Source organism: Colossoma macropomum, unplaced genomic scaffold (assembly GCF_904425465.1).
Source record: "Colossoma macropomum unplaced genomic scaffold, Colossoma_macropomum, whole genome shotgun sequence".
Taxonomy (NCBI): Eukaryota; Metazoa; Chordata; class Actinopteri; order Characiformes; family Serrasalmidae; genus Colossoma; species Colossoma macropomum.
The window spans coordinates 16,255,318-16,282,374 of NW_023494805.1; the positions used below are offsets into that span (position 1 = coordinate 16,255,318).

General features: G+C 42.4%; 1 protein-coding gene across 1 annotated transcript in view; it reads right to left on the reverse strand.

Moving 5' to 3' along the window:
* Positions 1 to 27,057, reverse strand: part of zanl (zonadhesin, like) — a 55,340-nt gene that overhangs the window by 17,339 nt on the left and 10,944 nt on the right. The window contains exons 24-97 of the mRNA XM_036597540.1: positions 26,905 to 27,012; positions 25,160 to 25,329; positions 24,394 to 24,596; positions 24,093 to 24,234; positions 23,865 to 23,987; positions 23,587 to 23,780; positions 23,370 to 23,511; positions 22,987 to 23,231; positions 22,752 to 22,900; positions 22,541 to 22,669; positions 22,269 to 22,407; positions 22,030 to 22,171; positions 21,659 to 21,855; positions 21,423 to 21,561; positions 21,200 to 21,316; positions 20,465 to 20,589; positions 20,138 to 20,283; positions 19,721 to 19,864; positions 19,423 to 19,530; positions 19,129 to 19,298; positions 18,638 to 18,840; positions 18,337 to 18,478; positions 18,073 to 18,192; positions 17,377 to 17,570; positions 17,123 to 17,264; positions 16,736 to 16,980; positions 16,501 to 16,649; positions 16,290 to 16,418; positions 16,018 to 16,156; positions 15,779 to 15,920; positions 15,408 to 15,604; positions 15,172 to 15,310; positions 14,949 to 15,065; positions 14,213 to 14,337; positions 13,886 to 14,031; positions 13,470 to 13,613; positions 13,172 to 13,279; positions 12,878 to 13,047; positions 12,386 to 12,588; positions 12,085 to 12,226; positions 11,821 to 11,940; positions 11,125 to 11,318; positions 10,871 to 11,012; positions 10,484 to 10,728; positions 10,249 to 10,397; positions 10,038 to 10,166; positions 9,766 to 9,904; positions 9,527 to 9,668; positions 9,156 to 9,352; positions 8,920 to 9,058; positions 8,697 to 8,813; positions 7,961 to 8,085; positions 7,634 to 7,779; positions 7,216 to 7,359; positions 6,918 to 7,025; positions 6,624 to 6,793; positions 6,132 to 6,334; positions 5,831 to 5,972; positions 5,567 to 5,686; positions 5,100 to 5,293; positions 4,572 to 4,713; positions 3,955 to 4,199; positions 3,720 to 3,868; positions 3,509 to 3,637; positions 3,237 to 3,375; positions 2,998 to 3,139; positions 2,696 to 2,892; positions 2,470 to 2,608; positions 2,247 to 2,363; positions 1,846 to 1,970; positions 1,055 to 1,200; positions 766 to 909; positions 431 to 538; positions 134 to 303 (exon numbers count right to left, since the gene is read on the reverse strand). Of these exons, the coding sequence (XP_036453433.1) occupies positions 134 to 303; positions 431 to 538; positions 766 to 909; positions 1,055 to 1,200; positions 1,846 to 1,970; positions 2,247 to 2,363; positions 2,470 to 2,608; positions 2,696 to 2,892; positions 2,998 to 3,139; positions 3,237 to 3,375; positions 3,509 to 3,637; positions 3,720 to 3,868; positions 3,955 to 4,199; positions 4,572 to 4,713; positions 5,100 to 5,293; positions 5,567 to 5,686; positions 5,831 to 5,972; positions 6,132 to 6,334; positions 6,624 to 6,793; positions 6,918 to 7,025; positions 7,216 to 7,359; positions 7,634 to 7,779; positions 7,961 to 8,085; positions 8,697 to 8,813; positions 8,920 to 9,058; positions 9,156 to 9,352; positions 9,527 to 9,668; positions 9,766 to 9,904; positions 10,038 to 10,166; positions 10,249 to 10,397; positions 10,484 to 10,728; positions 10,871 to 11,012; positions 11,125 to 11,318; positions 11,821 to 11,940; positions 12,085 to 12,226; positions 12,386 to 12,588; positions 12,878 to 13,047; positions 13,172 to 13,279; positions 13,470 to 13,613; positions 13,886 to 14,031; positions 14,213 to 14,337; positions 14,949 to 15,065; positions 15,172 to 15,310; positions 15,408 to 15,604; positions 15,779 to 15,920; positions 16,018 to 16,156; positions 16,290 to 16,418; positions 16,501 to 16,649; positions 16,736 to 16,980; positions 17,123 to 17,264; positions 17,377 to 17,570; positions 18,073 to 18,192; positions 18,337 to 18,478; positions 18,638 to 18,840; positions 19,129 to 19,298; positions 19,423 to 19,530; positions 19,721 to 19,864; positions 20,138 to 20,283; positions 20,465 to 20,589; positions 21,200 to 21,316; positions 21,423 to 21,561; positions 21,659 to 21,855; positions 22,030 to 22,171; positions 22,269 to 22,407; positions 22,541 to 22,669; positions 22,752 to 22,900; positions 22,987 to 23,231; positions 23,370 to 23,511; positions 23,587 to 23,780; positions 23,865 to 23,987; positions 24,093 to 24,234; positions 24,394 to 24,596; positions 25,160 to 25,329; positions 26,905 to 27,012 (11,285 nt within the window). The remainder of the gene's footprint in view (positions 1 to 133; positions 304 to 430; positions 539 to 765; positions 910 to 1,054; positions 1,201 to 1,845; positions 1,971 to 2,246; positions 2,364 to 2,469; positions 2,609 to 2,695; positions 2,893 to 2,997; positions 3,140 to 3,236; positions 3,376 to 3,508; positions 3,638 to 3,719; positions 3,869 to 3,954; positions 4,200 to 4,571; positions 4,714 to 5,099; positions 5,294 to 5,566; positions 5,687 to 5,830; positions 5,973 to 6,131; positions 6,335 to 6,623; positions 6,794 to 6,917; positions 7,026 to 7,215; positions 7,360 to 7,633; positions 7,780 to 7,960; positions 8,086 to 8,696; positions 8,814 to 8,919; positions 9,059 to 9,155; positions 9,353 to 9,526; positions 9,669 to 9,765; positions 9,905 to 10,037; positions 10,167 to 10,248; positions 10,398 to 10,483; positions 10,729 to 10,870; positions 11,013 to 11,124; positions 11,319 to 11,820; positions 11,941 to 12,084; positions 12,227 to 12,385; positions 12,589 to 12,877; positions 13,048 to 13,171; positions 13,280 to 13,469; positions 13,614 to 13,885; positions 14,032 to 14,212; positions 14,338 to 14,948; positions 15,066 to 15,171; positions 15,311 to 15,407; positions 15,605 to 15,778; positions 15,921 to 16,017; positions 16,157 to 16,289; positions 16,419 to 16,500; positions 16,650 to 16,735; positions 16,981 to 17,122; positions 17,265 to 17,376; positions 17,571 to 18,072; positions 18,193 to 18,336; positions 18,479 to 18,637; positions 18,841 to 19,128; positions 19,299 to 19,422; positions 19,531 to 19,720; positions 19,865 to 20,137; positions 20,284 to 20,464; positions 20,590 to 21,199; positions 21,317 to 21,422; positions 21,562 to 21,658; positions 21,856 to 22,029; positions 22,172 to 22,268; positions 22,408 to 22,540; positions 22,670 to 22,751; positions 22,901 to 22,986; positions 23,232 to 23,369; positions 23,512 to 23,586; positions 23,781 to 23,864; positions 23,988 to 24,092; positions 24,235 to 24,393; positions 24,597 to 25,159; positions 25,330 to 26,904; positions 27,013 to 27,057) is intronic.

Genomic DNA, 27,057 nt, shown 5'->3' on the forward strand with positions numbered 1-27,057 from the left:
TCACTTACAGTCATCAGTATGTCAAAATCTACAGATTTAGACAAAATTTTGGCAAATCTGTACTGATGTTAGCCATATATTTGACATGTAATTTGCCAGTTTTGTATGTTAATATGTTGTTGGTGAGACTCACGGCAGAAGTCTGGCTCCCTCCACTGGTGAACCGGTGCTCCTGCACTGAGACAAGCATCGGTGTAAGCCTGAAGCTGATCACACAAGGTTTGTTGGAGTCCGTGATAACTACACATATCATACACACAGCTCTGGAAGAACGGCAGAGGGTCCACCACCTTTATACAATCCCTGTGTTTGAAGAAGGGAGAGAAAAGATAAGTGACGTGGTCAGTGGAGTAGTCAGTGGTCTAAAACAAAAACTGCTTAAATGTTATGCAAAAAAAAATCAGTAGGATTTCTTTAAGAATGTATTCACCTGAACGGTCCAGTGGAGTCTGTGATTTTCCCACACTTCTCTGGTTTAGACACTTCGGCCTCCAGGTTTGGGTCACATTGTGGGTTAGTTGTGTTACCAGGCTTGCAGCTGAAAACAGAATAGACGCCTTTTACATCATCAACCAATGAGGTTATCCAACAGAGCCATGTAATTACAATTACATGAAACTGATGTGATTAAATAAAGTAATTTGTGTTCATGAGTTAGATTTTCTATAGCAAACAGGCCTAAAGATAGACAGACAAATAAAGACACTCTTTCTTCATGCCCTTAAAAAGGCGCAGGATGACAGAGACGACAGGTAAGAGACTAACATGTCATCCTCGTCTTCATCAGTTTGCCAACTGTTGCCAAACTGGTTTGCGTTGTCAGCCAGGGTACCATTTGGCTTGGTAAAGTCATTGCTGGGGTTTCCATTGTAGTCTCCACACAGACCACACATCTGCTCATAGTAGGTGCTGAGAGAGAGAGGAAGAGAGATATTGAGGAACTGTAGTATAAACATAGCATAAGGATTGTCTTTATCCAAGAAAGCTCCTGTCAAAAAGTGTTTCAATTAAGATGGTAAATAAGAGCATCATTGAGATCATAATGAAGCACTACCTGGGCACAGTGATCTTAGCATAGTGGTTGCCATCCCAGCGCACCTCCAGGCCAAAGGGTGTGGTGAGAATGACATACTGCCCAGCCAAGGTCAGAGAGATTAGAGGAGAAGGTGAATGAGGAAGGCCTACTTTCAGTCCGTTCACCTGGGGAGGTGTAGAATCAATGAAGAATTATTGATGCAGATTAGCTTTGATAAGAATAGCATGGTTATTTCTAGCACTCTGAAGCTTGCAAGCTTTCTGTTTTGTTTTGTCTTATGTTTTCAGCCTGACATGTTGCTTATAGAAAATGTAAGAATGCTAAGCTTTTCGACCACTGTTCCACAACCTCTGATGTCAGCAGAACTGCACATAAAGATGTAGAAAAACAAATGTTTCACATACAACAAGCACAAGTGTCACGGATGGAAAGTTGTTTACACTGTACAGTGCCAGTAGGTCCCCCCTTGAGGTTTATCTTGTTAAATGCAAGTAAGTGAGTCAGTGAGTGAGTGGGTACATACTTTGCATCTAACAATATAAAACAATTTGTGGACACCTCTGGAACAAAAAACAGACAGAGGAGGGGGAAAAAGGATGCAAAAAGATAAAAAATGATGTGCTTGATCTGAAACTAACAGACAACACAAAAGAATTAAAAAAAAAAAAACTATAAAAAAGGTACTCAAAAATCTTTTTTGCTTCAGTCCAATCTTATTCCTTTAATTCTTCATCGACCATGAGATTAAATTCAGATATGCCACCTAAAACACATTTAAAATGTTTGTGTGCCTGGTAGTTCATACTAACCAGAGTGGTTCGACCCTTCAGCATGGTCACAGTGATGCCATCAACAGTCACATATAACTTCCGGAGATACGACACACCAGAGACTCCTCTTTGCTCATTCTTCCCCTCCACAGAGAACCAGGGGCCTGTAGAACACAAATCAAAAACACTAACCATCGCTTTCCAATTTCAGGAAAAACAAAATACCTTGACAAGCATTATAATTTATGATTTAGACATTGATATATATATGTATGCAAAGTCTATAAACATTTTCATAAGTGAATCATAGTCAACATTCATGTAATCATCACTGCAGTTTTTCTCACCACGTTGCAGCCCCCTGTTATGCTACTTTAATGAGAATAAAAAACTCATATTAAGCTACTTAAATGTAAAAGAGAGAAACCGTCATTACGTACCAGTGTTGTTTCTGCAGGTGCGGGCCAGCGTGTAAGTGCAGAGTCCCATGAAGGAGTAGTATTTACCATCAAAGGTGTTGTAATGGGGGTCACCAGAGATGATACAATCCTTAAAGTCTAAAAGCCAGTAAAAGAGAGATGAACTCACAACATTTCTTCTGCAACACAAGTTAAATCTGCCTCATACCTGATTAATAATACAGTTCTATAATAATGTACTGACCGACTGGGTAACATCCTATCTGTCCTCCCTGCACACCACACTGCTGCATGGGTGGGCATTCAGCAGCACTGCAGGTGACGTTCGGAGGATTACACTTGCACAGCAGATCACAGTCCTTAGTGTAGAACTCCTGCCCAGGCTGAAATTCATAGAGAGAAGACAGAACAATTTAGAGAACTGTACACGAGAGAGCTGCTTTGACGTAGTAACACCCATAAACACTCACCTGGTAATACTGTCCATCATACGTGCAGCCACACGTGTCTTGTTTCACACATTTGTCACCACTGAGTAAGTAGCCAGGGTCACACACACAGCCCTCAGAGCAGGGTCCAGTGCACTGACTTGGTGGGGGAGGGGTACAGGAAGGCTGGCAAGGGGAGACGCAGGGGTCGTAGTGGCTGTTGGGTTGACATTTGAAAGCTGAAGAAGAAAATAAACTGTTACTGCAGGGTTCCACCTTACAGGAGAAGACCTCACAACAAAATGTACACACATGAGTGATTTTATGGTTTCTGAGAGACTTACGACAGAAGGTGCTGTTTCTCCAGGCACCGATGTTGACCCCACGGTCCTGGCACTCGTTGACGTAGGCTTCAATCGCTTCACACAAAGCAGAGTGAGGGCCGCCCAGCGCACACAGATCATATACACAGTTTTTGAAGAAACTCTGCACAAACACACAGAGTTAAAATGAATGACAGCATTAATATTAACAGACTAGCGTTAAATGCTTAGATGTAAATGACCTGGTCTGATTAACTCACATTAGGATTGACTTTTGGGTGGCACACAGCAAATGGACCATTGCTGTCCAGTATGATACCACAGTATGCTGGACTCTCATAAAGGTCCTGTTCAGTTTCTGTGCAGCCAGGGGGTGGGACCTCTGGGGTCTTGTTGCAGCTGGAGAGCAAATGAGAACAGCAGTCAATCTCCATTTAATCTTATGTACAGTTACAGGAGGGGAAAAGGAAATGTGATTCCTCAGTATAGAGAAGAACTAATCAGCCTGTACAATACAATATCAAAGACTCACTCAGGGTCTGTGTTCCAGCTGTTGCCAAACTCAGTTGGATTGTTGACCAGTTCACCAGAGGGGGTGCGGAAGTCGTCCTTATAGTTGCCATTATAGTCACCACACAGGCCACACAACTTGTCCTGATAGCTGCACAAACAAACGAGCATGTTACATAAGACATGCTGTTTTAGCAAAACACTAATATTTACCAGTTTAACACAACACTCACTCTTTGATGACTTTGATGTCCATGTAGTGGTTACCATCATAACGAACAGTTACGCCAAAGTCCATGACCACTGTGTAGAGTGTCCCAGATTTGAAAACATCTACTCCAGACACCGGACTCAAAGGAATGTTCACATTCGTTCCGTTCAGCTGAGAACAGATGGAAAACAGAACTTACGACACTGCTGTAGGATACAACTTCACTTCCTACACTCATGATATCTTTGTTCTCTCACCTGCACAACTCCTCCTTTCAGGATGGACACCTTCACTCCCCAAACGTGGACATGGACAGCACTAACATAGCTGACTGTGGGGATGTTGAAGCGATTCTCATTCTCAGCGTAAACAGCAAAGTAAGGCACATCTGTGCTGTTGCACGGTTCAGACATCAAGTAGGTGCAGTTGCCCATGAAGTCATAATTGCGTTTGTCAAAGGTGGTGTAGTGGGGGTCAGATGTAGTAATACAGATGGAGGTGTCTGTGAGTAGTAGAGAGCAACAAATGTTAAAAAAAAAAATCTAATGTACACAGAACTGAAACTTAAATTATAAACTGAATAGTACAAACTTGCTAATATTTTCTCCTAGACTCTGAGACATACAGCTAACTGTGAAACATTATAGCCTCCTACAGAGCAGCGTTTCTTAATCACGTTCCTGACAACCCACAGCACAGTTTCATTCCAGGTCATTCACTGATAATCAAGCAATTACTTAGCTAGATCAGGTGTGTTCGCCCAGGAAATAGCTGAAATGGTGCAGTGCTGTGAGCTGCCAGGAGCAGGATTAGGAAATAGTGCTATAGACGTAACATAATTCAAAACAAATATCACAAGAGTTTTTCACAGCACCTTTAGGATAGCAGCCATGGACTCCTCCCACTTCCCGACACTCTTCTGTGGGGTCACAGGTGTTGTCCACACAGCTCAGGGTGTAGTTGCCAGCACAGCGACACAGCTTGGAGCAGCCATTCCCAAAGACAATCTCTCCAGGCTGGAAAAAAATCATTCAAATTATACTCACAGAACTGTGAGTGAAGTTTCAGGGCTTAATACAAATTTGGCTTAATCAAATTGTAGAGTTTAAGTTGGTTTTCTACCACATTCTTATGTGTCTGAGAAGTCAGTGTCATGGCATAGCAGTTTTATTTTTCTTAAGGCATGGCGTCAAAGGTAAGCCATCTAGCACACTCAGTCTCTAATAAGATAAACTTAACATTGATCTGGACTTTGCAAAAGGACTCCAGGCAGACAGTCATAGTGGAGCTCAGTCTTCCATATCTAGTAAGGGCAACAAATCCTCATGCACAAGTGAGCTTTGCAAATATTAAAAAGACCTTAAGGCACAGGTGCTCTTTACAAAGTGTGTATTCCTTTCACCTCATAGTAGTTGTTGTCATCATCCAGACATCCACACTGCTCAATGGGAATACAGCGGCTGCCCCGGAACACAAAACCTGGTTTGCAGAAGCAGCCGCTGATACAGGAGCCAGTGCAGTTGGTGGAGGGTTCTTTACAGCTGGGAATACAAGCTGGACCGCACTCTATGTACTCCGCATTATCAGGGCACTTCACTGTTTGAGGAGAAAAGTAAAATTGTTAAAAAAAAATGTTTGCATCGCTTGATACACTGCACTCAAAAAGTTGTTGAATTTACATGAATCAAACCTGCACATCAGTTCCACACAAATTAAATATGTCACATCAACTTTTTTAAGTAATTACACATAGTAATTATGTTGATGTAACATATTTCATTCATGTGAAGCAAATGTACACATGTGAATCATGCAAATTTAGAGCACTGTTTAAGCAGTTTCCTTCAGTGTTGAATATGAATATTTTACCTGGTGCTGTTGTTGTTGTAGTTGGTTTTGGGGTTGTCGGTTGAGGTGTTGAGGGTGTTGGTGTCGAAGGTCCAGCTGTGGTGGGTTTTGGAGTTGTTGGTTGAGGTGTTGATGCTGTATCTGTAGTTCAGAATTGATAAAGGGAAAGAGGAACAGAGATCAAACCATATATATAATTGTATATATTTCATGTGTGTTCTGTGTTAAGTGTTCCGAGTGCATACACTTCTAGGCTTCTCTTTGTTGCAGATATAAATACTGTACCATTCGGTTTGCAGATGTACTCTCCATCTTGCAGTACGCAGCTCTCTGTAGAGAGGCAGCTGGTGTTGTAGCACTGGATGATTTTTCCACCCAGACACACACACTGCTGCTCACAGTCCTTCAGATACCAGCTCTCGTTTAGCTAAACCACACAAAAATGTAAAGGAACTGAGTGGAGGACTTTCAATAAACAGTACTACTGAATTACAGTACAGGAGAAAATACAGGTCATAGCAGTACTGTGGTGTAGAAATTCAGACAAAGCACTTAAATGTGGGTTTTCTCACTGTGTGACACTCACAGGATGGTAGGAGCCATCAGAGTCCACACAGCCACAGTCTTTGAGAGGAACACACTGGCTGCCGCTCAGGACAAAGCCGGGGTCACATTCACAGCCTTCAACACACTTCTCTCCACAGCCAGGGGGTCCGCTCACACCTACACACGTCTCTGGACAAGAACTCACACATGTAGAGTAGTGGCTGTTCGGGGGACAAACCAGAGCTGTAGAGAAAAAAATACAGACAAAACTGACTTATCAGAAAGAGTGAAACAAGGAAAATGGCACATATTTTATTTTTTGGAGTTTGTGGATTAAGGCTGTTAGACTGTCCTGACATCATGGTTAACCTACAGACTGGAAGGTAACATGAGCTTGTATTTGTCCACGAATAAACACTTAGAGGAAATCAGAGAATCACAAGAAAGTGCTTCGCCACCACCAGTAGAGGTTTTTGTTTCTGCGAGTGACTAAATATGTGTTTAATGCTAGTGTTTTGTTGGCAAGACTCACGGCAGAGGTCTGGCTCCCTCCACTGGTGAACTGGTGCTCCTGCACTGAGACAAGCGTCAGTGTAAGCTTGGAGCTGATCACACAAGGTTTGTTGGAGTCCCTGATAGCGACACATATCATACACACAGCTCTGGAAGAACGGCAGAGGGTCCACCACCTTTATACAATCCCTGTGTGTGACAGAGGGATAAAGAGGGTAAGAGAGAGAGATTTATCAAGAAGTGCAGTAGTCAGTACAATTTTTTGAACGGACTACTCGTGCATTTCCTAACCAAATAAAGCAGGTTCAATCACCTGAATGGTCCAGTGGAGTCTGTGATTTTCCCACATTTCTCTGGTTTAGACACTTCAGCCTCCAGGCTTGGGTCACATGTTGGTTCAGGTGGGACCTCAGACTGGCACCTGAAAACAAAACGGTATAGATTTACAAATTAAACGATTTATATATGAACTGACCAGAGGGAGACTTTACACCTTTTCAATTAACATGAAGATTGTATGATTAATAAAAGCTCATTCCTCACTGGCTTGAAAAAGCCACAGACACTGAGGCATGACACTTATAGGTTGAGGAAAAACGATAAAAACTAACGTCTCATCTTCGTCCTCGTCAGTCTGCCAGCTGTTGCCAAACTGGTTTGCGTTGTTGGCCAGAGAACCATTTGGCTTGGTGAAGTCGTTGTTGGGGTTTCCATTGTAGTCTCCACACAGACCGCACATCTGCTCATAGTAGGTGCTGAGAGAGAAAGAGACAGAGGGAGAGAAAGAGAAATTAACATGAAAACCATTAAAAAAAATTCAGCATCATCATTTAAACTTAGACAGAAGTTTATTTTTAAAAAGTGTGACGCCATTCCTTAAAAATGATGCCATTAACTGAAAATGTGTATTTAGCCACTGATCAACATTTAGACAAATAACAGCAACTATCGTTTTTTTGTTTGGCATACAAAGTCACATCCATTATACACCCAAGGCTGAGTACGTAAAGCTCATCTCTGAAACAGTACCTGGGCACCGTGATCTTAGCGTAGTGGTTGCCATCCCAGCGCACCTCCAGGCCGAAGGGAGTGGTGAGAATGACATACTGCCCAGCCAAGGTCAGAGAGATTAGTGGAGAGGGTGAATGAGGAAGGCCTACTTTCAGTCCGTTCACCTGGAGGGATGGAGAAAAAATATTAAAAAAACAGAAGTCAGAAATAACTTAAATATTTCCTCTCTAGTGAATTCCAGCTTTAGAAGCTTTTAGATAGAATGTGATCTAATTCTGCCAAGCAACTCAATCGTACACCTCATGAAAAACACAAACGTCTGTGCGCTCAACAGTTTATACGAACCAGAATGGTTTTGCTCTTCATCATCATCACAGTGATGCCATCAACAGTCACATACAACTTCTTGAGATACGATACACCAGGGACTCCTCTCTGCTCATTCTTACCTTCCACTGAAAACCAGGGGCCTGCAGAACACAGAAACCAATCAATGAAACCTGACAGAGTATATACGTGTCCAACACATTGTACATTATTTTTGAAAGAATTAGGTCATTTCAAAGCCTATATAATGTATGACTTAGTCTGGACACACAGCACTGCACTTTGTTATGTGTATAATAGACCAACTAAAACATATAAAATATGAAGTTCAAATAGAATAGAAAGTAAGTTGAGCCTGGAGCGGAAACGTCCATTGGAGTGGGGGGCTAACAGAATCCATAATTGTGATTTGCTTACTAGAATATATTCTGCTATTTTTTTTTTTTAGATATCTCTCAGGCCTAGTGTATAATTATGATGTGTAAAAATATTAAAAAAAACCTAAATGTCGTTTCTTAAAGGGCCTACATCCTACATTCACTTATATTTTATATTTTTTATCTGAGGTCCACTTATAATGTTTGTGTGGTTTTAGCTCCCCAAAACATTAAAATTTATCATTCGTTTTACATATAACTGTTTTTCTCTTTTTATCCGTCAACATTAAACAGGATGTTTTTGTTACTGTACTACTAGTATATACTTATAACTATATAGTACTTAAATGTAAAAGAGAGAAACCGTCATTACGTACCAGTGTTGTTTCTGCAGGTGCGGGCCAGCGTGTAGGTGCAGAGTCCCATGAAGGAGTAGTATTTACCATCAAAGGTGTTGTAATGGGGGTCACCAGAGATGATACAATCCTTAAAGTCTAAAAGCCAGTAAAAGAGAGATGAACTCACAACATTTCTTTTGCAACACAAGTTAAATCTGCCTCACACCTGATTAATAATACAGTTCTATAATAACGTACTGACCGACTGGGTAACATCCTATTTGTCCTCCCTGCACACCACACTGCTGCATGGGTGGGCATTCAGCAGCACTGCAGGTGACGAATGGGGGATTACACTTGCACAGCAGATCACAGTCCTTAGTGTAGAACTCCTGCCCAGGCTGAAATTCATAGAGAGAAAAGAGAACATCTTAAAGAACTACACCTTTCACTAATTTGCTGAGTCACTAGAACACATTAACAATCGTAAACACTCACCTGGTAATACTGTCCATTATACGTGCAGCCACACGTGTCTTGTTTCACACACTTGTCACCACTGAGTAAGTAGCCAGGGTCACACACACAGCCCTCAGAGCAGGGTCCAGTGCACTGACTGGGTGGGGGAAGGGTACAGGAAGGCTGGCAAGGGGAGACGCAGGGGTCGTAGTGGCTGTTGGATGGGCAATCGAGAGCTGAAAAAGAAAAAGGTTCCCAATTATTTTAGTTTAGCGTAATGATAAAAGCTACAAGCAAACATATTCACATTAGATTGGAAAAGTGGCGTCCTATGAGAGTGAAATACAGCAGACCAAAACCTAGTCTGTACTTTAGATATAGCGTGATTTTATGGTTTCTGAGAGACTTACGACAGAAGGTGCTGTTTCTCCAGGCACCGATGTTGACCCCACGGTCCTGGCACTCGTTGACGTAGGCTTCAATCGCTTCACACAAAGCAGAGTGAGGGCCGCCCAGCGCACACAGATCATATACACAGTTTTTGAAGAAACTCTGCACAAACACACAGAGTTAAAATGAATGACAGCATTAATATTAACAGACTAGCGTTAAATGCTTAGATGTAAATGACCTGGTCTGATTAACTCACATTAGGATTGACTTTTGGGTGGCACACAGCAAATGGACCATTGCTGTCCAGTATGATACCACAGTATGCTGGACTCTCATAAAGGTCCTGTTCAGTTTCTGTGCAGCCAGGGGGTGGGACCTCTGGGGTCTTGTTGCAGCTGGAGAGCAAATGAGAACAGCAGTCAATCTCCATTTAATCTCATATACAGTTACAGGAGGGGAAAAGGAAATGTGATTCCTCAGTATAGAGAAGAACTAATCAGCCTGTACAATACAATATCAAAGACTCACTCAGGGTCTGTGTTCCAGCTGTTGCCAAACTCAGTTGGATTGTTGACCAGTTCACCAGAGGGGGTGCGGAAGTCGTCCTTATAGTTGCCATTATAGTCACCACACAGGCCACACAACTTGTCCTGATAGCTGCACAAACAAACGAGCATGTTACATAAGACATGCTGTTTTAACAAAACACTAATATTTACCAGTTTAACACAACACTCACTCTTTGATGACTTTGATGTCCATGTAGTGGTTACCATCATAACGAACAGTTACGCCAAAGTCCATGACCACTGTGTAGAGTGTCCCAGATTTGAAAACATCTACTCCAGACACCGGACTCAAAGGAATGTTCACATTCGTTCCGTTCAGCTGAGAACAGATGGAAAACAGAACTTACGACACTGCTGTAGGATACAACTTCACTTCCTACACTCATGATATCTTTGTTCTCTCACCTGCACAACTCCTCCTTTCAGGATGGACACCTTCACTCCCCGAACGTGGACATGGACAGCACTAACATAGCTGACCCAGGGGTTGTTGAAGCGATTCTCATTCTCAGCATAAACAGCAAAGTAAGGCACATCTGTGCTGTTGCACGGTTCAGACATCAAGTAGGTGCAGTTGCCCATGAAGTCATAACTGCGCTTGTCAAAGGTGGTGTAGTGGGGGTCAGCCGAGGCAATACAGATGGAGGTGTCTGTAGGTAGAAGAGATCAACAAAGAACCTCAGTTAAACTAGCATGCTGACACTGTTTGTTAAATCCACAGTAAACCAACGCAGTGTGGAATAATACAACATCCTGAAGGGTAACATAATTCAAGACAAATATCACACACACCTTTAGGATAGCAGCCATAGACTCCTCCCACTTCCCGACACTCTTCTGTGGGGTCACAGGTGTTGTCCACACAGCTCAGGGTGTAATTGCCTGCACAGCGACACAGCTTGGAGCAGCCATTCCCAAAGACAATCTCTCCAGGCTGGAAAAAATCAGTTAAGTTACTTTCAACACCAACACCCTCAACACCTCGACCAACAACTCAGGTTGACCTGAATGCAAAGCTGTCTTAATCAACTGTGTATTCCTTTCACCTCATAGTAGTTGTTGTCATCATCCAGACATCCACACTGCTCAATGGGAATACAGCGTCTGCCCCGGAACACAAAACCTGGTTTGCAGAAGCAGCCGCTGATACAGGAGCCAGTGCAGTTGGTGGAGGGTTCTTTACAGCTGGGAATACAAGCTGGACCGCACTCTATGTACTCCGCATTATCAGGGCACTTCACTGTTTGAGGAGAAAAGTAAAATTGTTAAAAAAAATGTTTGCATCGCTTGATACACTGCACTCAAAAAGTTGTTGAATTTACATGAATCAAACCTGCACATCAGTTCCACACAAATTAAATATGTCACATCAACTTTTGTAAGTACTTACACATAGTAATTATGTAATTATCAAGTGCCCTTGAGCAAGGCACCTAACCCCCAACTGCTCCCCGGGCGCCGTGGATAGGGCTGCCCACCGCTCCGGGCAAGTGTGCTCACTGCCCCCTAGTGTGTGTGTGTTCACTAGTGTGTATGTGGTGTTTCACTGCACGGATGGGTTAAATGTGGAGGTCTAATTCCGATGTGTTCAGACACAGTTGGCTAAAAGGTTCATTTCATTCTTTCATTTTATGTTGATGCAACATATTTCATTCATGTGAAGCAAATGTACACATGTGAATCATGCAAATTTAGAGCACTGTTTAAGCAGTTTCCTTCAGTGTTGAATATGAATATTTTACCTGGTGCTGTTGTTGTTGTAGTTGGTTTTGGGGTTGTCGGTTGAGGTGTTGAGGGTGTTGGTGTCGAAGGTCCAGCTGTGGTGGGTTTTGGAGTTGTTGGTTGAGGTGTTGATGCTGTATCTGTAGTTCAGAATTGATAAAGGGAAAGAGGAACAGAGATCAAACCATATATATAATTGTATATATTTCATGTGTGTTCTGTGTTAAGTGTTCCGAGTGCATACACTTCTAGGCTTCTCTTTGTTGCAGATATAAATACTGTACCATTCGGTTTGCAGATGTACTCTCCATCTTGCAGTACGCAGCTCTCTGTAGAGAGGCAGCTGGTGTTGTAGCACTGGATGATTTTTCCACCCAGACACACGCACTGCTGCTCACAGTCCTTCAGATACCAGCTCTCATTTAGCTAAACCACACAAAAATGTAAAGGAACTGAGTGGAGGACTTTCAATAAACAGTACTACTGAATTACAGTACGGTAGGAAATACAGGTCATAGCAGTACTGTGGTGTAGAAATTCAGACAAAGCACTTAAATGTGGGTTTTCTCACTGTGTGACACTCACAGGATGGTAGGAGCCATCAGAGTCCACACAGCCACAGTCTTTGAGAGGAACACACCGGCTGCCGCTCAGGACAAAGCCGGGGTCACATTCACAGCCTTCAACACACTTCTCTCCGCAGCCAGGGGGTCCGCTCACACCTACACACGTCTCTGGACAAGAACTCACACATGTAGAGTAGTGGCTGTTCGGGGGACAAACCAGAGCTGTAGAGAAAAAATTACAGGCAAAACTGACTTATCAGAGAGAGTGAAACAAGGAAAATGGCACATATTTTATTTTTTGGAGTTTGTGGATTAAGGCTGTTAGATTGTCCTGACATCATGGTTAACCTACAAACTGGAAGGTAACATGAGCTTGTATCTGTCCACGAATAAACACTTAGAGGAAATCAGAGAATCACAAGAAAGTGCTTTGCCACCACCAGTAGAGGTTTTTGTTTCTGCGAGTGACTAAATATGTGTTTAATGCTAGTGTTTTGTTGGCAAGACTCACGGCAGAAGTCTGGCTCCCTCCACTGGTGAACTGGTGCTCCTGCACTGAGACAAGCGTCAGTGTAAGCTTGGAGCTGATCACACAAGGTTTGTTGGAGTCCCTGATAGCGACACATATCATACACACAGCTCTGGAAGAACGGCAGAGGGTCCACCACCTTTATACAATCCCTGTGTGTGACAGAGGGATAAAGAGGGTAAGAAAGAGAGATTTATCAAGAAGTGCAGTAGTCAGTACAATTTTTTGAACGGACTACTCGTGCATTTCCTAACCAAATAAAGCAGGTTCAATCACCTGAATGGTCCAGTGGAGTCTGTGATTTTCCCACATTTCTCTGGTTTAGACACTTCAGCCTCCAGGCTTGGGTCACATGTTGGTTCAGGTGGGACCTCAGACTGGCACCTGAAAACAAAATGGTATAGATTTACAAATTAAACGATTTATATATGAACTGACCAGAGGGAGACTTTACACCTTTTCAATTAACATGAAGATTGTACGATTAATAAAAGCTCATTCCTCACTGGCTTGAAAAAGCCACAGACACTGAGGCATGACACTTATAGGTTGAGGAAAAACGATAAAAACTAACGTGTCATCTTCGTCCTCGTCAGTCTGCCAGCTGTTGCCAAACTGGTTTGCGTTGTTGGCCAGAGAACCATTTGGCTTGGTGAAGTCGTTGTTGGGGTTTCCATTGTAGTCTCCACACAGACCGCACATCTGCTCATAGTAGGTGCTGAGAGAGAAAGAGACAGAGGGAGAGAAAGAGAAATTACTATGAAAACCATTAAAAAAATTCAGCATCATCATTTAAACTTAGACAGAAGTTTATTTTTAAAAAGTGTGACGCCATTCCCTAAAAATGATGCCATTAACTGAAAATGTGTATTTAGCCACTGATCAACATTTAGACAAATAACAGCAACTATCGTTTTTTGTTTGGCATACAAAGTCACATCCATTATACACCCAAGGCTGAGTACGTAAAGCTCATCTCTGAAACAGTACCTGGGCACTGTGATCTTAGCGTAGTGGTTGCCATCCCAGCGCACCTCCAGGCCGAAGGGAGTGGTAAGAATGACATACTGCCCAGCCAAGGTCAGAGAGATTAGTGGAGAGGGTGAATGAGGAAGGCCTACTTTCAGTCCGTTCACCTGGAGGGATGGAGAAAAAATATTAAAAAAACAGAAGTCAGAAATAACTTAAATATTTCCTCTCTAGTGAATTCCAGCTTTAGAAGCTTTTAGATAGAACGTGATCTAATTCTGCCAAGCAACTCAATCGTACACCTCATGAAAAACACAAACGTCTGTGCGCTCAACAGTTTATACGAACCAGAATGGTTTTGCTCTTCATCATCGTCACAGTGATGCCATCAACAGTCACATACAACTTCTTGAGATACGATACACCAGGGACTCCTCTCTGCTCATTCTTACCTTCCACTGAAAACCAGGGGCCTGCAGAACACAGAAACCAATCAATGAAACCTGACAGAGTATATACGTGTCCAACACATTGTACATTATTTTTGAAAGAATTAGGTCATTTCAAAGCCTATATAATGTATGACTTAGTCTGGACACACAGCACTGCACTTTGTCATGTGTATAATAGACCAACTAAAACATATAAAATATGAAGTTCAAATAGAATAGAAAGTAAGTTGAGCCTGGAGCGGAAACGTCCATTGGAGTGGGGGGCTAACAGAATCCATAATTGTGATTTGCTTACTAGAATATATTCTGCTATTTTTTTTTTTTAGATATCTCTCAGGCCTAGTGTATAATTATGATGTGTAAAAATATTTAAAAAAAACTAAATGTCGTTTCTTAAAGGGCCTACATCCTACATTCACTTATATTTTATTTTTTTTATCTGAGGTCCACTTATAATGTTTGTGTGGTTTTAGCTCCCCAAAACATTAAAATTTATCATTCGTTTTACATATAACTGTTTTTCTCTTTTTATCCGTCAACATTAAACAGGATGTTTTTGTTACTGTACTACTAGTATATACTTATAACTATATAGTACTTAAATGCAAAAGAGAGAAACCGTCATTACGTACCAGTGTTGTTTCTGCAGGTGCGGGCCAGCGTGTAGGTGCAGAGTCCCATGAAGGAGTAGTATTTACCATCAAAGGTGTTGTAATGGGGGTCACCAGAGATGATACAATCCTTGAAGTCTAAAAGCCAGTAAAAGAGAGATGAACTCACAACATTTCTTTTGCAACACAAGTTAAATCTGCCTCACACCTGATTAATAATACAGTTCTATAATAACGTACTGACCGACTGGGTAACATCCTATTTGTCCTCCCTGCACACCACACTGCTGCATGGGTGGGCATTCAGCAGCACTGCAGGTGACGAATGGGGGATTACACTTGCACAGCAGATCACAGTCCTTAGTGTAGAACTCCTGCCCAGGCTAAAATTCATAGAGAGAAAAGAGAACATCTTAAAGAACTACACCTTTCACTAATTTGCTGAGTCACTAGAACACATTAACAATCGTAAACACTCACCTGGTAATACTGTCCATTATACGTGCAGCCACACGTGTCTTGTTTCACACACTTGTCACCACTGAGTAAGTAGCCAGGGTCACACACACAGCCCTCAGAGCAGGGTCCAGTGCACTGACTGGGTGGGGGAAGGGTACAGGAAGGCTGGCAAGGGGAGACGCAGGGGTCGTAGTGGCTGTTGGATGGGCAATCGAGAGCTGAAAAAGAAAAAGGTTCCCAATTATTTTAGTTTAGCGTAATGATAAAAGCTACAAGCAAACATATTCACATTAGATTGGAAAAGTGGCGTCCTATGAGAGTGAAATACAGCAGACCAAAACCTAGTCTGTACTTTAGATATAGCGTGATTTTATGGTTTCTGAGAGACTTACGACAGAAGGTGCTGTTTCTCCAGGCACCGATGTTGACCCCACGGTCCTGGCACTCGTTGACGTAGGCTTCAATCGCTTCACACAAAGCAGAGTGAGGGCCGCCCAGCGCACACAGATCATATACACAGTTTTTGAAGAAACTCTGCACAAACACACAGAGTTAAAATGAATGACAGCATTAATATTAACAGACTAGCGTTAAATGCTTAGATGTAAATGACCTGGTCTGATTAACTCACATTAGGATTGACTTTTGGGTGGCACACAGCAAATGGACCATTGCTGTCCAGTATGATACCACAGTATGCTGGACTCTCATAAAGGTCCTGTTCAGTTTCTGTGCAGCCAGGGGGTGGGACCTCTGGGGTCTTGTTGCAGCTGGAGAGCAAATGAGAACAGCAGTCAATCTCCATTTAATCTCATATACAGTTACAGGAGGGGAAAAGGAAATGTGATTCCTCAGTATAGAGAAGAACTAATCAGCCTGTACAATACAATATCAAAGACTCACTCAGGGTCTGTGTTCCAGCTGTTGCCAAACTCAGTTGGATTGTTGACCAGTTCACCAGAGGGGGTGCGGAAGTCGTCCTTATAGTTGCCATTATAGTCACCACACAGGCCACACAACTTGTCCTGATAGCTGCACAAACAAACGAGCATGTTACATAAGACATGCTGTTTTAGCAAAACACTAATATTTACCAGTTTAACACAACACTCACTCTTTGATGACTTTGATGTCCATGTAGTGGTTACCATCATAACGAACAGTTACGCCAAAGTCCATGACCACTGTGTAGAGTGTCCCAGATTTGAAAACATCTACTCCAGACACCGGACTCAAAGGAATGTTCACATTCGTTCCGTTCAGCTGAGAACAGATGGAAAACAGAACTTACGACACTGCTGTAGGATACAACTTCACTTCCTACACTCATGATATCTTTGTTCTCTCACCTGCACAACTCCTCCTTTCAGGATGGACACCTTCACTCCCCGAACGTGGACATGGACAGCACTAACATAGCTGACCCAGGGGTTGTTGAAGCGATTCTCATTCTCAGCATAAACAGCAAAGTAAGGCACATCTGTGCTGTTGCACGGTTCAGACATCAAGTAGGTGCAGTTGCCCATGAAGTCATAACTGCGCTTGTCAAAGGTGGTGTAGTGGGGGTCAGATGAAGCAATACAGATGGAGGTGTCTGTAGGTAGAAGAGATCAACAAAGCACCTCAGTTAAACTAGCATGCTGACACTGTTTGTTAAATCCACAGTAAACCAACGCAGTGTGGAATAGTACAACATCCTGAAGGGTAACATAATTCAAGACAAATATCACACACACCTTTAGGATAGCAGCCATAGACTCCTCCCACTTCCCGACACTCTTCTGTGGGGTCACAGGTGTTGTCCACACAGCTCAGGGTGTAATTGCCTGCACAGCGACACAGCTTGGAGCAGCCATTCCCAAAGACAATCTCTCCAGGCTGGAAAAAATCAGTTAAGTTACTTTCAACACCAACACCCTCAACACCTCGACCAACAACTCAGGTTGACCTGAATGCAAAGCTGTCTTAATCAACTGTGTATTCCTTTCACCTCATAGTAGTTGTTGTCATCATCCAGACATCCACACTGCTCAATGGGAATACAGCGGCTGCCCCGGAACACAAAACCTGGTTTGCAGAAGCAGCCGCTGATACAGGAGCCAGTGCAGTTGGTGGAGGGTTCTTTACAGCTGGGAATACAAGCTGGACCGCACTCTATGTACTCCGCATTATCAGGGCACTTCACTGTTTGAGGAGAAAAGTAAAATTGTTAAAAAAAATGTTTGCATCGCTTGATACACTGCACTCAAAAAGTTGTTGAATTTACATGAATCAAACCTGCACATCAGTTCCACACAAATTAAATATGTCACATCAACTTTTGTAAGTACTTACACATAGTAATTATGTAATTATCAAGTGCCCTTGAGCAAGGCACCTAACCCCCAACTGCTCCCCGGGCGCCGTGGATAGGGCTGCCCACCGCTCCGGGCAAGTGTGCTCACTGCCCCCTAGTGTGTGTGTGTTCACTAGTGTGTATGTGGTATTTCACTGCACGGATGGGTTAAATGCGGAGGTCTAATTCCGATGTGTTCAGACACAGTTGGCTAAAAGGTTCATTTCATTCTTTCATTTTATGTTGATGCAACATATTTCATTCATGTGAAGCAAATGTACACATGTGAATCATGCAAATTTAGAGCACTGTTTAAGCAGTTTCCTTCAGTGTTGAATATGAATATTTTACCTGGTGCTGTTGTTGTTGTACTTGGTTTTGGGGTTGTCGGTTGAGGTGTTGAGGGTGTTGGTGTCGAAGGTCCAGCTGTGGTGGGTTTTGGAGTTGTTGGTTGAGGTGTTGATGCTGTATCTGTAGTTCAGAATTGATAAAGGGAAAGAGGAACAGAGATCAAACCATATATATAATTGTATATATTTCATGTGTGTTCTGTGTTAAGTGTTCCGAGTGCATACACTTCTAGGCTTCTCTTTGTTGCAGATATAAATACTGTACCATTCGGTTTGCAGATGTACTCTCCATCTTGCAGTACGCAGCTCTCTGTAGAGAGGCAGCTGGTGTTGTAGCACTGGATGATTTTTCCACCCAGACACACACACTGCTGCTCACAGTCCTTCAGATACCAGCTCTCGTTTAGCTAAACCACACAAAAATGTAAAGGAACTGAGTGGAGGACTTTCAATAAACAGTACTACTGAATTACAGTACGGTAGGAAATACAGGTCATAGCAGTACTGTGGTGTAGAAATTCAGACAAAGCACTTAAATGTGGGTTTTCTCACTGTGTGACACTCACAGGATGGTAGGAGCCATCAGAGTCCACACAGCCACAGTCTTTGAGAGGAACACACTGGCTGCCGCTCAGGACAAAGCCGGGGTCACATTCACAGCCTTCAACACACTTCTCTCCGCAGCCAGGGGGTCCGCTCACACCTACACACGTCTCTGGACAAGAACTCACACATGTAGAGTAGTGGCTGTTCGGGGGACAAACCAGAGCTGTAGAGAAAAAATACAGGCAAAACTGACTTATCAGAGAGAGTGAAACAAGGAAAATGGCACATATTTTATTTTTTGGAGTTTGTGGATTAAGGCTGTTAGACTGTCCTGACATCATGGTTAACCTACAAACTGGAAGGTAACATGAGCTTGTATTTGTCCACGAATAAACACTTAGAGGAAATCAGAGAATCACAAGAAAGTGCTTTGCCACCACCAGTAGAGGTTTTTGTTTCTGCGAGTGACTAAATATGTGTTTAATGCTAGTGTTTTGTTGGCAAGACTCACGGCAGAAGTCTGGCTCCCTCCACTGGTGAACTGGTGCTCCTGCACTGAGACAAGCGTCAGTGTAAGCTTGGAGCTGATCACACAAGGTTTGTTGGAGTCCCTGATAGCGACACATATCATACACACAGCTCTGGAAGAACGGCAGAGGGTCCACCACCTTTATACAATCCCTGTGTGTGACAGAGGGATAAAGAGGGTAAGAGAGAGAGATTTATCAAGAAGTGCAGTAGTCAGTACAATTTTTTGAACGGACTACTCGTGCATTTCCTAACCAAATAAAGCAGGTTCAATCACCTGAATGGTCCAGTGGAGTCTGTGATTTTCCCACATTTCTCTGGTTTAGACACTTCAGCCTCCAGGCTTGGGTCACATGTTGGTTCAGGTGGGACCTCAGACTGGCACCTGAAAACAAAATGGTATAGATTTACAAATTAAACGATTCATATATGAACTGACCAGAGGGAGACTTTACACCTTTTCAATTAACATGAAGATTGTACGATTAATAAAAGCTCATTCCTCACTGGCTTGAAAAAGCCACAGACACTGAGGCATGACACTTATAGGTTGAGGAAAAACGATAAAAACTAACGTGTCATCTTCGTCCTCGTCAGTCTGCCAGCTGTTGCCAAACTGGTTTGCGTTGTTGGCCAGAGAACCATTTGGCTTGGTGAAGTCGTTGTTGGGGTTTCCATTGTAGTCTCCACACAGACCGCACATCTGCTCATAGTAGGTGCTGAGAGAGAAAGAGACAGAGGGAGAGAAAGAGAAATTACTATGAAAACCATTAAAAAAAATTCAGCATCATCATTTAAACTTAGACAGAAGTTTATTTTTAAAAAGTGTGACGCCATTCCCTAAAAATGATGCCATTAACTGAAAATGTGTATTTAGCCACTGATCAACATTTAGACAAATAACAGCAACTATCGTTTTTTGTTTGGCATACAAAGTCACATCCATTATACACCCAAGGCTGAGTACGTAAAGCTCATCTCTGAAACAGTACCTGGGCACCGTGATCTTAGCGTAGTGGTTGCCATCCCAGCGCACCTCCAGGCCGAAGGGAGTGGTAAGAATGACATACTGCCCAGCCAAGGTCAGAGAGATTAGTGGAGAGGGTGAATGAGGAAGGCCTACTTTCAGTCCGTTCACCTGGAGGGATGGAGAAAAAATATTAAAAAAACAGAAGTCAGAAATAACTTAAATATTTCCTCTCTAGTGAATTCCAGCTTTAGAAGCTTTTAGATAGAATGTGATCTAATTCTGCCAAGCAACTCAATCGTACACCTCATGAAAAACACAAATGTCTGTGCGCTCAACAGTTTATACGAACCAGAATGGTTTTGCTCTTCATCATCGTCACAGTGATGCCATCAACAGTCACATACAACTTCTTGAGATACGATACACCAGGGACTCCTCTCTGCTCATTCTTACCTTCCACTGAAAACCAGGGGCCTGCAGAACACAGAAACCAATCAATGAAACCTGACAGAGTATATACGTGTCCAACACATTGTACATTATTTTTGAAAGAATTAGGTCATTTCAAAGCCTATATAATGTATGACTTAGTCTGGACACACAGCACTGCACTTTGTCATGTGTATAATAGACCAACTAAAACATATAAAATATGAAGTTCAAATAGAATAGAAAGTAAGTTGAGCCTGGAGCGGAAACGTCCATTGGAGTGGGGGGCTAACAGAATCCATAATTGTGGTTTGCTTACTAGAATATATTCTGCTATTTTTTTTTTTTAGATATCTCTCAGGCCTAGTGTATAATTATGATGTGTAAAAATATTTAAAAAAAACTAAATGTCGTTTCTTAAAGGGCCTACATCCTACATTCACTTATATTTTATTTTTTTTATCTGAGGTCCACTTATAATGTTTGTGTGGTTTTAGCTCCCCAAAACATTAAAATTTATCATTCGTTTTACATATAACTGTTTTTCTCTTTTTATCCGTCAACATTAAACAGGTGTTTTTGTTACTGTACTACTAGTATATACTTATAACTATATAGTACTTAAATGCAAAAGAGAGAAACCGTCATTACGTACCAGTGTTGTTTCTGCAGGTGCGGGCCAGCGTGTAGGTGCAGAGTCCCATGAAGGAGTAGTATTTACCATCAAAGGTGTTGTAATGGGGGTCACCAGAGATGATACAATCCTTGAAGTCTAAAAGCCAGTAAAAGAGAGATGAACTCACAACATTTCTTTTGCAATACAAGTTAAATCTGCCTCACACCTGATTAATAATACAGTTCTATAATAACGTACTGACCGACTGGGTAACATCCTATTTGTCCTCCCTGCACACCACACTGCTGCATGGGTGGGCATTCAGCAGCACTGCAGGTGACGAATGGGGGATTACACTTGCACAGCAGATCACAGTCCTTAGTGTAGAACTCCTGCCCAGGCTGAAATTCATAGAGAGAAAAGAGAACATCTTAAAGAACTACACCTTTCACTAATTTGCTGAGTCACTAGAACACATTAACAATCGTAAACACTCACCTGGTAATACTGTCCATTATACGTGCAGCCACACGTGTCTTGTTTCACACACTTGTCACCACTGAGTAAGTAGCCAGGGTCACACACACAGCCCTCAGAGCAGGGTCCAGTGCACTGACTGGGTGGGGGAAGGGTACAGGAAGGCTGGCAAGGGGAGACGCAGGGGTCGTAGTGGCTGTTGGATGGGCAATCGAGAGCTGAAAAAGAAAAAGGTTCCCAATTATTTTAGTTTAGCGTAATGATAAAAGCTACAAGCAAACATATTCACATTAGATTGGAAAAGTGGCGTCCTATGAGAGTGAAATACAGCAGACCAAAACCTAGTCTGTACTTTAGATATAGCGTGATTTTATGGTTTCTGAGAGACTTACGACAGAAGGTGCTGTTTCTCCAGGCACCGATGTTGACCCCACGGTCCTGGCACTCGTTGACGTAGGCTTCAATCGCTTCACACAAAGCAGAGTGAGGGCCGCCCAGCGCACACAGATCATATACACAGTTTTTGAAGAAACTCTGCACAAACACACAGAGTTAAAATGAATGACAGCATTAATATTAACAGACTAGCGTTAAATGCTTAGATGTAAATGACCTGGTCTGATTAACTCACATTAGGATTGACTTTTGGGTGGCACACAGCAAATGGACCATTGCTGTCCAGTATGATACCACAGTATGCTGGACTCTCATAAAGGTCCTGTTCAGTTTCTGTGCAGCCAGGGGGTGGGACCTCTGGGGTCTTGTTGCAGCTGGAGAGCAAATGAGAACAGCAGTCAATCTCCATTTAATCTCATATACAGTTACAGGAGGGGAAAAGGAAATGTGATTCCTCAGTATAGAGAAGAACTAATCAGCCTGTACAATACAATATCAAAGACTCACTCAGGGTCTGTGTTCCAGCTGTTGCCAAACTCAGTTGGACTGTTGACCAGTTCACCAGAGGGGGTGCGGAAGTCGTCCTTATAGTTGCCATTATAGTCACCACACAGGCCACACAACTTGTCCTGATAGCTGCACAAACAAACGAGCATGTTACATAAGACATGCTGTTTTAACAAAACACTAATATTTACCAGTTTAACACAACACTCACTCTTTGATGACTTTGATGTCCATGTAGTGGTTACCATCATAACGAACAGTTACGCCAAAGTCCATGACCACTGTGTAGAGTGTCCCAGATTTGAAAACATCTACTCCAGACACCGGACTCAAAGGAATGTTCACATTCGTTCCGTTCAGCTGAGAACAGATGGAAAACAGAACTTACGACACTGCTGTAGGATACAACTTCACTTCCTACACTCATGATATCTTTGTTCTCTCACCTGCACAACTCCTCCTTTCAGGATGGACACCTTCACTCCCCGAACGTGGACATGGACAGCACTAACATAGCTGACCCAGGGGTTGTTGAAGCGATTCTCATTCTCAGCATAAACAGCAAAGTAAGGCACATCTGTGCTGTTGCACGGTTCAGACATCAAGTAGGTGCAGTTGCCCATGAAGTCATAATTACGCTTGTCAAAGGTGGTGTAGTGGGGGTCAGCCGAGGCGATACAGATGGAGGTGTCTGTAGGTAGAAGAGATAAACAAAGAACTTCAGTTAACCTAGCATGCTGACACTGTTAAACCCATAATAATCCAAAGCAGTGTGGAATATTACAACATCCTGAAGGGTAACATAATTCAAGACAAATATCACACACACCTTTAGGATAGCAGCCATAGACTCCTCCCACTTCCCGACACTCTTCTGTGGGGTCACAGGTGTTGTCCACACAGCTCAGGGTGTAATTGCCAGCACAGCGACACAGCTTGGAGCAGCCATTCCCAAAGACAATCTCTCCAGGCTGGAAAAAATCAGTTAAGTTACATTCACTGAACTAAATGCAAAGCTGTCTTAATCAACTGTGTATTCCTTTCACCTCATAGTAGTTGTTGTCATCATCCAGACATCCACACTGCTCAATGGGAATACAGCGTCTGCCCCGGAACACAAAACCTGGTTTGCAGAAGCAGCCGCTGATACAGGAGCCAGTGCAGTTGGTGGAGGGTTCTTTACAGCTGGGAATACAAGCTGGACCGCACTCTATGTACTCCGCATTATCAGGGCACTTCACTGTTTGAGGAGAAAAGTAAAATTGTTAAAAAATGGTTTCACTGCTTGGCACATTATTTAGACCAGAATATTTTTCATTTTTACCAGGTGCTGTTGTTGCTGTAGTAGTAGGTTTTGGAGTTGTTGGTTGAGGTGTTGAGGGTGTTGGTGTCGAAGGTCCAGCTGTGGTGGGTTTTGGAGTTGTTGGCTGTGGTGTTGATGCTGTATCTGCAGTTCAGAATTGATTGTATATATTTCATTTATGTTCTGCGTTAAGTGTTCTGAGTGCATACATTTGTACGCTTATTTATGTTGTATATAAAAATGCTTTACCATTCGGTTTGCAGATGTACTCTCCATCTTGCAGTACGCAGCTCTCTGTAGAGAGGCAGCTGGTGTTGTAGCACTGGATGATTTTTCCACCCAGACACACACACTGCTGCTCACAGTCCTTCAGATACCAGCTCTCGTTTAGCTAAACCACACAAAAATGTAAAGAAACTGAGCGGAAGACTCTGAATAAACAGTACTACTGAATTACAGTACAGTAGAAAATACAGGTCATAGCAGTACTGTGGTGTAGAAATTCAGACAAAGCATTTAAATGTGGGTTTTCTCACTGTGTGACACTCACAGGATGGTAGGAGCCATCAGAGTCCACACAGCCACAGTCTTTGAGAGGAACACACTGGCTGCCGCTCAGGACAAAGCCGGGGTCACATTCACAGCCTTCAACACACTTCTCTCCGCAGCCAGGGGGTCCGCTCACACCTACACACGTCTCTGGACATGAACTCACACAGGTAGAGTAGTGGCTGTTCGGAGGACAAACCAGAGCTGTAGAGAAAAAATACAAGCAAAACTAACTTAATGTAAGAACGTGAAACCAGGAAAATGGCACATCTTTTTATTTTTTGGAGTTTGTGGATTAAGGCTGTTGAATTCTTTTGACCTTGTGGTTGTATTTGTATTTGTCCATAGAACAACACTGGTAATTAGAGGGGGCTGACGTGGCAAAAATGTAATATCACGATACACGATATGTCACCATATTTATTTTTTCTGTCCTCTGATAAGTTGGAACAGACAAAGTAGTGCCACATTTAATGTGTATAACACTATCAAATGCTATCTGTACTTAACATCTCACTTCACAATACTGTGACACATTGTGGTGTAATTGTTCATGATAACATTGTCATATTATCTGGCCCTACCAGCAATATTCATGATTTTTTTCATACTAAAAATTAAGCTTTCATTTTGGGTCAAACAGAGACACAAGTAATCTTAAGCATCAAACTCTACAAGGAAGTGCTTTACTGCCACCAGCAGAGAACAGCTTTCTATAGAGTTGCTGAAATTTTTCTTTATGTTGGTATATTGTTGGCAAGACTCACGGCAGAAGTCTGGCTCCCTCCACTGGTGAACTGGTGCTCCTGCACTGAGACAAGCATCAGTGTAAGCCTGGAGCTGATCACACAAGGTTTGTTGGAGTCCCTGATAGCGACACATATCAAACACACAGCTCTGGAAGAACGGCAGAGGGTCCACCACCTTTATGCAATCCCTGTGTGTGAAGTAGGGTGAGCAGTGGTGAGAGGGATAAACAATTAGAGAGAGAAGAGAGAAAAAGAAATATAGTCACATATAGTTACAAGGGCAAAAATCATTTATAACCATACATACCTTACTTTTTATAATTTGTATCAAATAAATACACCTGTACAAACGTAGTGGATTCTCCACAAGTATCAGCAGATAATTTTATCATACCTCAATTTTCAAAATTTTGTCTTAAGAAAAGATGAGAAAGAATGAGAGGTTTATATAACTTAAAATTCACAATAGTCATCATGCTGTCTTCCTCACCTGTTTTTGGAGTGTTTTCAGTCTAATTTAAATGAATAACAAACTGGAAAAGAAACCCACAAGACCACTAAGGATAGCTCAGAAACTTTATAATATTTCCTCTATTGAATTAGAGAGTAAACTTGGGAACTTGGGGGAAAATTATGATTGAATAATAAAACTGAGATAGAGTTGGCGCGTTCCAATCGGGAGGCAGCTGTCTAAGTAGGCAGGATTTTAAGGCAGCATTTGCACGCTCTCAAGACGAAGGCTGTCCTATTCGGGAAGGCAGTTTGTGTAAAGTATTCAGCATATTTGTGTTCAGATATCTAGAAATTGTTCCTGTGGTGAAATTTGGCAGTTCGCTTGTCTAAGGTGACTTGACAGGCTGTGTGTTTGTAACTAGGTGAAGCTAACATTAGTTAGCTTAGCTAGCTGGCTAGCTGTGTAAATGCGCTGGTTCTTCAAAACGAGAGAGAGAGACCAGTTTAAAATATCGGCTGTGCACTGTTTAGTAGTGCTTTTTGTATGTAAATACCAGTTTGATTCTACACTCGGGGATTTTTTCTGTCCTCAGGAACTAAGTTAACGTTACGTATTTGGGGAAAACACAGTGGAACCAGAGCTACAGACTGACGTACTCCCTGAACAATGAAAAATACTTTAACTAACTGGATGATGTAGAAGTTCAGAAATAAAATGTTCTTAAAAATAAATACCATAAATGCTTTTGCCTGCTGCACTTGTCTTGTATTGGTGTGCTTTCCACAGTCGCAACAGTGTTAGGTGAATGTTGACGGCTAAATTTCAGACTAGGAGCTCATAAATCATTTGGGAATGCATAAAATAAAATGCATATTAGCCAGCTTAACAGACTGTGTGCGATCCTTTTTCTGAGCGCACTTTGTACAAAATTACACATAGTTTTTATCCTTTGTGTGTTAGGAACAAAGCAGGTTCATTACGGTGGATGAGGACAGTGAATTAATTGAAATGATTCACTAATAGTCTAATAGCCTATTAACAGTCACAATTATCTGTATTTATCTGGGAGGCCGAGTCGAGTATATAACAACAGACATGTTAAACCAGCCTGTTCTTCAAACACAAATTTCCACAACAGTGTCAATGCAGGAAAACAGCTGCCGTCCTTTTACACTGAGATAATCCACCTTTACAGTCGGAGCTGAGTGTAAGCTAACCAGTGACTGCGAGTAAACAGAACAAACTTTCAGCTGCTTTCACTATGTGTTCCTTAAATGTCGTGAAATTTATTTGTGTGAGATTCTCTCACCTGAATGGTCCAGTGGAGTCTGTGATTTTCCCACAGTTCTCTGGTTTGGACACTTCAGCCTCTAGGCTTGGGTCACATGGTGGCTCAGGTGGAATCACAGGCTTGCACCTGACAACACGGTGTTACAGAGATACACTTTAAGCCATCTTCACA